Source organism: Pelobates fuscus, chromosome 3, assembly GCF_036172605.1.
Source record: "Pelobates fuscus isolate aPelFus1 chromosome 3, aPelFus1.pri, whole genome shotgun sequence".
Taxonomy (NCBI): domain Eukaryota; kingdom Metazoa; phylum Chordata; class Amphibia; order Anura; family Pelobatidae; genus Pelobates; species Pelobates fuscus.
The window spans coordinates 25729133-25737195 of record NC_086319.1 but is presented as its reverse complement, the minus strand read 5'-3'; the positions used below and the strand labels follow the sequence as shown (position 1 = coordinate 25737195).

At 42.8% G+C, this 8063-nt stretch overlaps 1 protein-coding gene across 1 annotated transcript; it reads right to left on the bottom strand.

The window, feature by feature from the left end:
* Nucleotides 1-3306: 3306 nt before the first annotated feature.
* Nucleotides 3307-5654, bottom strand: TMEM229A (transmembrane protein 229A). The gene has a single exon (XM_063445082.1). The coding sequence runs from the start codon at nucleotides 5363-5365 to the stop codon at nucleotides 4391-4393; it is 975 nt and encodes a 324-aa protein (XP_063301152.1). The 5' UTR covers nucleotides 5366-5654; the 3' UTR covers nucleotides 3307-4390.
* Nucleotides 5655-8063: the final 2409 nt, after the last annotated feature.

The window sequence follows — 8063 nt, the reverse complement described above, 5'->3', positions numbered from 1 at the left end:
AACTAACTGCTATTAGCTTACAGTGAAAAACGTTTTTCTTTTTAAAGGCACGCTATTGTGACACCAGATATGAGTGGCAAAGTACACTGGCAGAGGTTGGCAGAGTACACACTGAAGGCCTGACACCCAGACGCTTGCAGACAACTAACTGCTATTAGCTTACAGTGAAAAACTTTTTTTATTTTTAAAGGCACGCTATTGTGACACCAGAAATGAGTGGCAAAGTACACTGGCAGAGGTTGGCAGAGTACACGCTGAAGGCCTGACACCCGCCTTAAGGACACTGACTGCTATTAGCTTACAGTGAAAAACTTTTTTTCTTTTTAAAGGCACGCTATAGTGACACCAGATATGAGTGGCAAAGTACACTGGCAGAGGTTGGCAGAGTACATGCTGAAGGCCTGACACCCAGATGCTTGCAGACAACTAACTGCTATTAGCTTACAGTGAAATACTTTTTTTCTTTTTAAAGGAACGCTATTGTGACACCAGATATGAGTGGCAAAGTACACTTGCAGAGGTTGGCAGAGTACACGCTGAAGGCCTGACACCCACTTTAAGGACACTGACTGCTATTAGCTTACAGTGAAAAATGTTTTTTCTTTTTAAAGGCACGCTATAGTGACACCAGATATGAGTGGCAAAGTGCACTAGCAGAGGTTGGCAGAGTACACGCTGAAGGCCTGACACCTGCTTTAAGGACATTGACTGCTATTAGCTTACAGTGAAAAACTTTCTGTCTTTTTAAAGGCATGCTATTGTGACACCAGATATGAGTGGCAAAGTACACTGGCAGAAGTTGGCAGAGTACACACTGAAGGCCTGACACCCAGACGCTTGCAGACAACTAACTGCTATTAGCTTACAGTGAAAAACTTTTTTTCTTTTTAAAGGCACGCTATAGTGACACCAGATATGAATGGCAAAGTGCACTTGCAGAGGTTGGCAGAGTACACGCTGAAGGCCTGACACCCGCTTTAAGGACACTGACTGCTATTAGCTTACAGTGAAAAACTTTTTTTCTTTTTAACGGCACGCTATAGAGACACCAGATATGAGTGGCAAAGTACACTGGCAGAGGTTGGCAGAGTACACGCTGAAGGCCTGACACCCAGATGCTTGCAGACAACTAACTGCTATTAGCTTACAGTGAAAAACTTTTTTTCTTTTTAAAGGCACGCTATAGAGATACAAGATATGAGTGGCAAAGTAACTGGCAGAGGTTGGCAGAGTACACTCTGAAGGCCTGACACCCGCTTTAAGGACAATGACTGCTATTAGCTTTCAGTGAAAAACTTTTTTTCTTTTTAAAGGCACGCTATAGAGACACCAGATATGAGTGGCAAAGTACACTGGCAGAGGTTGGCAGAGTACACGCTGAAGGCCTGACACCTAGACGATTGCAAACAACTAACTGCTATTAGCTTACAGTGAAAAACTTTTTTCTTTTTAAAGGCACGCTATAGAGATACAAGATATGAGTGGCAAAGTACACTGGCAGAGGTTGGCAGAGTACACGCTGAAGGCCTGACACCCGCTTTAAGGACACTGACTGCTATTAGCTTACAGTGAAAAACTTTTTTCTTTATAAAGGCACGCTATAGTGACACCAGATATTTGTGGCAAAGTGCACTTGCAGAGGTTGGCAGAGTACACGCTGAAGGCCTGACACCCGCTTTAAGGACACTGACTGCTATTAGCTTACAGTGAAAATTTTTTTTTCTTTTTAAAGGCACGCGATAGAGACACCAGATATGAGTGGCAAAGTACACTGGCAGAGGTTGGCAGAGTACACACTGAAGGCCTGACACCCAGATGCTTGCAGACAACTAACTGCTATTAGCTTACAGTGAAAAACTTTTTTCTTTTTAAAGGCACGCTATAGAGATACAAGATATGAGTGGCAAAGTACACTGGCAGAGGTTGGCAGAGTACACGCTGAAGGCCTGACACCCAGACGCTTGCAGACAACTAACTGCTATTAGCTTACAGTGAAAAACTTTTTTATTTTTAAAGGCATGCTATTGTGACATCAGATATGAGTGGCAAAGTACACTGGCAGAGGTTGGCAGAGTACACGCTGAAGGCCTGACACCCACTTTAAGGACACTGACTGCTATTAGCTTACAGTGAAAAACTTTTTTTCTTTTTAAAGGCACGCTATAGAGACACCAGATATGAGTGGCAAAATACACTGGCAGAGGTTGGCAGAGTACACGCTGAAGGCCTGACACCCAGACGCTTGCAGGCAACTAGCTGCTATTAGCTTACAGTGAAAAACTTTTTTTCTTTTTAAAGGCACGCTCTTGTGACACCAGATATGAGTGGCAAAGTACACTGGCAGAGGTTGACAGAGTACACGCTGAAGGCCTGACACCCAGACGCTTGCAGACAACTAACTGCTATTAGCTGCCAGTGAAAAACGTTTTTTTCTTTTTAAAGGCACGCTATAGAGACACCAGATATGAGTGGCAAAGTACACTGGCAGAGGTTGGCAGAGTACAAACTGAAGGCCTGACACCCAGACGCTTGCAGACAACTAACTGCTATTCAATCTATTACAGTGAAAAAAATGTTTTTGTTTTTAAATGCAAGCTTAAGCTATTGTGACACCAGATCTGAGTGGTGGCACTGGACAAGTGGGCACAGTATCCACTGTGAGCCTGACACAGAAGCTGGCAGGCAGGCAACTGCAATTACATTACACAGAAAAAAGAAAGAAAAAAAGCAGACTGATGTTCTAGCCCTAAAAAGGGCTATTTGGGGTGCTGTCCTTACAGCAGAGATCAGATGAGTCCTTCAGAACTGTAGTGGACACTGAATACCCTAGCCTAGCTATCAATTTCCCTATCAAATGAGCAGCAGCTACACTTTCCCTCCTCTATCTAAGAATGCAGCTTCAGAATGAATCTAAAATGGATGCTGTACAGGAGGTGGGAGGGTCTGGAAGGGAGGGTCTGCTGCTAATTTGCTGGAATGTGTCTGCTGACCGTGAGGCACAGGGTCAAAGTTTACTCAATGATGACGAATAGGGGCGGATCGAACCGCGCATGTGTTCGCCCGCCGTGGCGAACGCGAACACGCTATGTTCGCCAGGAACTATTCGCCAGCGAACAGTTCGGTACATCACTAAAGGGAAGTTGTGCTTTACAAACAATGTAGTTTGTTTTCAAAACTGATGTGTGAGATACAAAACAGTCTGTTCTCCATGCCCTTAAATGTGCTTTATTATTTTACAGATTTGTAAATACAATTTCTAATATTGCAACTAAAAAACAAAGCCCAGCCAACAGGAGTGTGACCAATATATTATGTTATAAATTCATTAGCAATATTGAGTCTCACAATAATGCAGTTGTGACAGAGCTTGTGTTATATTGCACTTGGAATGGAATTCACTACTTTCTTGTAGGTTGTGTCTGTACCCAAGGTGCGTATTAGTGCAATTTAGCCATTTAAACAAAAAAATAATAATCAAACATTAAAATAAAAAAAATGCAATGGAACAAATTGCCAGAAACTAAGAGAAAAATAGGGGGAAAATATAACTTCTGCATATTTATCTACAGCAAAACTGTAATTCTTCCCCTTGACTAGCAAATATGTATATTCATTTCATAATCATATAGAGCTTGATCACAATCCTCTTAAACAAGTCTTAAACATCATACGAATAAAAAGGTTACAAATAAAAAAAGAAAAATGTGAATCTTTTCAAATCCTATGCAATTGTTATGTCTAAAATTGGAATGGCCAATAAAAAATAATCCTGAATTCATTTTCATTCTAAATCGTTACATAAAAACTATTTACCTGACCCTATTAGAAAACCCCATCACAATCTTGTAAAGTCTCTTTTCGGTGACCTTGTAGATAACATCGAAAGGTCTCACACAATGTGAAAGTTCAGTCCAGGCTGGTAAAGAACTAAGTTGATAACCATATTAATTTAAGTATAGTCCAAGCTTCTAAGATTATACAAAAATTGAGATCTTTTGACATTGTAAGTATAAAACAAAATCCTACACATTGTTCAAGTTCAACAGTGTCAAGTCATTTTAAAAGCTACCCAACCTCACTTGTGGACTTCAGGATTGTTCATGCAACACTTCCTTAGTCCTTGGTTACTGACCTTGGTCTTTGTCATCATAAGCATGCACTAGGGCAGTGGTCATCCACCCTGTCTTCAAGGCACACCAATGGTCCAAGTTTTTGAGGATCAGCAAAGAAACAGCTTTGCCAGGATCCCCAAAGTAGTAAGGAATGACTAAATCTTAGACTCTTGGTGGACTCTTGAGGACTGGGTTTGGGAAGGTCTTTCCTGCAACCCAAAGGAATACCTTAGAAAAATTTCAATATGTCCCAGGACCTTCACTCCTGCAGTGCCAACCTACACATAATGTACTCTAAACAGCATCTTAGACAACAAGTCCTGATAAAAGCTTAGAAACACCCATCCTGGCAAATACATGAGGGTCACCAAGCCCATGAAATTCAGAGGATAATGAGAGTAATCCCAGGAGCAAGCATTGCATGTCCTCAGCCCTATCCCCCATGAGAACTCCCAGGCATATACAAACAAGATGTAGACAGGGAGCCTCTTCCAGGGGCCCCATCCTCTGTCATAGCTCAGGTAGAAGTAGAGCTTCTCCACCACCAAGCTACAGCTGCCATACATGAAGAAGGACCACAGGGAGGTATGGCCGCTCAGAGGGCTTCCTGGCTTCTCCATGAAGTTGAAGACAGAGGTGAAGAAGACCTCGTCCAAAAAGCCATGCATGCCGAAGAAGAGGAAGCGCAGGAAGACTGGGAGCCTAGGTCCATGGCTGACCCCAGGGTTGGTGGTGGTGGTGCATTGCCCCTCCCAGCCCTGGTACTGCAGCTTCAGGAAGCTCTTGAGGAACACCTGGGAATGGTAGATAGACAGGGCATACTGGAGCCCCAGCTCCTCGGCACTGAGCACCCGCTCATGGGGGCAGTACTGGAGCAGGGTCTTCCTGAGCAGGATCTGCAGGCCCACAAACACCGACGGGTAGAAGACCAGGTGGAAAGCCAAGGAGCTCTCCGGGAAGCTCTTCCTCTGCAGGTATAACTTCTCCAGGGCGAAGTGGCTGAGGGCGTGCAGCAGGCAGCGGTAGGGCGAGGAGAAGCCCAGCAGGTGGTAGTCCTGGCTGTGGGGGAAGCTGCGGGCACAGGAGGTCACCACGTCCAGAGTCAGGCCGTGCATCCCATAGACATAAAGCCTCATCCAGGCAGGCAGGGGCTGGAAGCTGGACCCATCCTCAGTCCCACCACCAGAAGCTCCTGGAACCTTGGGACGCGCCTTGACCACCTGCCGCCTCCAGGCGCTCTGGCTCCTGCCCATGGCCAGCTGGGGTCAGAGCCTCATAGTCCGGCTGAGGATGGTTCTCTGGGGGAGAAATAGGACCAGGTTCTGGCAGAGCCCACGACGCCCCTCCTTGTGTGCACAGGCTGCTTCTACTTGTCATGCTCTGCGAGACACCAGCTCCCCATCTCAAGCCCTCTCTATACCGCCTCCCCCCTCCAGCCAGGGGTCTGCAGCAATCTCCATTCACCTGATCCTCTCTATTTATAGATTATTCTTATTTTTCTCTCTTCCCTTCAGTCAGTGAAATGTGAGCAACGTGCAGCAGAGAAATGGTTAAATTACAGACAAGCTGAACAACGCCTGGGGCATGTATGTGTCAGAATGGAAGACAAATAAAAATGATACAAAACGCAATACAAAACATTGGAATGAGCAAAGCATTTGTTATATGATACAATTCTTAATGAAAGATGTTACAATATATCAGAATGAGCATTGTAACTTATTGTCACTTTGTTTCTCTTTAAACAATACAGGAAATAAAAAAAATCTCAACAATAAATGGTTACATCCTGCATTACATTATACTGTCTTATCAGTGTCAGATTAACCCCATGCATGTCATGGCATCAAAGAATCTGTCCTGGGGGGTTAAGAAATGCAGTACACAAGTAAAAGTAAAAAAAACAGCAAAATAAAACCATGTAAGTTAAAATGATTAATCACTGGTGGAAATGTATGCAATGCAAACGACTGTAAGCAGATGCAGCTGAACTAGTCTGGTGGAACTGTTTTAATAAAATCTAGAGTGGGGGTGCAGTTAATTTTGGCATTCAAAGCTGGGATTCAGGTGGCAGAAGGTTCCCATTGATTTAAAGGTAGGACAATAAGTACTGAAAAAAAAATAGAAACAGCGACTCTGCCAAATATATGGGGGTCACCTATCCAAAAACCTTTCTCCCCCCCCTGCCCCTCCAGGTACAGACTAAGAGGATGTAAGATGAAACATTGGAGGGTTTTTTTGCTTTTTGTCCAAAGACAGACAAACAAGACAAATAAAGTTGCAGGATTGCGTATTTAAAATATACACTGACTAATCCAAAGACAAAAAAAAAAAAAATTTGTTCCATCCATAATTTCCCTAAAAAGAAGACTGAAATAATACTAATAATCATAACAATTGTATTATGTTTTTTAGATACATTATAGCAGTTAATTAGTTTGGAGTCAGTCACCTCCTATCCTTCTCTAATTTGAAGTTTGGTATCCAAAGAATAGATCCTCTATGGATTAGGTCACATGTTAGTCATGCGCTAACATTCTCCTCATGCTGCAGGGAGCTGTGGCTAGGGCTGCATAAACAAACCGATTTAACTCCTAAATGGCAGAGCATTGAACAGTGAGACTGCAGGGGCATGAACTATACATTAAAGCTGCTTCGTTAGGCCAAAGTTGTTTTGGTGCCCATAGTGTCCCTTTAATCACGCACAGGAGGTGGAGCAGGAGATAAGAAGTTCTAGATTAAACATACCTTGCAGTAAAGGAAATCCAGGAAGTTTTTAGGGAGGCTGTGTAGGTCACATGCAGGGAGATGTGTCTAGGGCTGTATAAACAAAGTGATTTGACTCCTAAATGGCAGAGAATGGAGTTGTGGGACAGCAGTGGCATCGTCTATACACCAAAATTGCTTCATTTTGCTAAATGTGTTTTGGTGACTATAGTGTCTCCTCCAGTGTGTGCTATAGGAAAATAATTCCTTTCTACAATATCTGAACAGACATTTTATGACCTGACTGTATGTGATTCAGTTTCTTTTGTGTCTGAAATTAAAGCTGTGATTGTTCAGGTAAGCTGGTGTGTCTGTATAGTTCTGGTATATTGATGTCCCGGTGGAATGGAATTGTTTACATTTGATGATGGTAGTGTTCTGGATGTTGATGTTAGTGGCTAAGTGACAGCTTGATAGCGGCTAGTAATGCACTATTAATATAATTATTTGGCCAATAACGATATCGCCGTTACTCGACTTATCAAGAACATTTTCTTGGCTAACCCTCAAGCAAGTTATTTATAGGAACTGATTATGGCCAAGCCACAGCTTGGCCCCTTTAATGCAGAGTTTTTTTCATTTTAGGAAATATAATTTTAGATATATAATTCATTCTTAGGACATGCATGCAGGACACCAATTCAGCATTTCTGTGTATATGCCAATATTTGTTTAATTTATTTTCCTTCAACTTTAACAAAATCATTCTAGGAACATTAATGGAGCCTGTTGTGGAGGCTATGGAGCCAGGCGCACCCTCCCAACATCATTAGCCAAACTGTTTTACCTGGGGTCCTATGGAGCCAGAAGCCAGAAACAGTTGCAGAGTGCTTGCGGTGCAGGGTTGGTTCATTGGTTGAGAGCTTCGGAGCTACAGAGTAGGAGGCACCTGGTACCCGGTGGACACCAGGTAAGCTGTCAAACCATTCGTAAGTGGTTTTACTGGTTATCATAAGGGCACTTCTGGCACCATTACAACTACAACAGACATTTAGATGTTTTTTTAGGGTATTAAATATTTTAAAGATTAAATGGTACTCCCTTCCTTTTTTGTAGTTAGAGAGGGAATACAGTATTAGTGCAGAAGGATAAACACTATTTACACCAATCGAATCGAATTGATTGAAAAATCTTGAAAAAGACCTGGCAGGGTCGAAACGTTGTTTTTTTTTTTTTTTTTGCTGT

What these genes read in the sequence shown, in the direction of transcription:
- TMEM229A (XM_063445082.1), bottom strand. Translation starts at nt 5,365, where the DNA reads ATGGGCAGGAGCCAGAGCGCCTGGAGGCGGCAGGTGGTCAAGGCGCGT.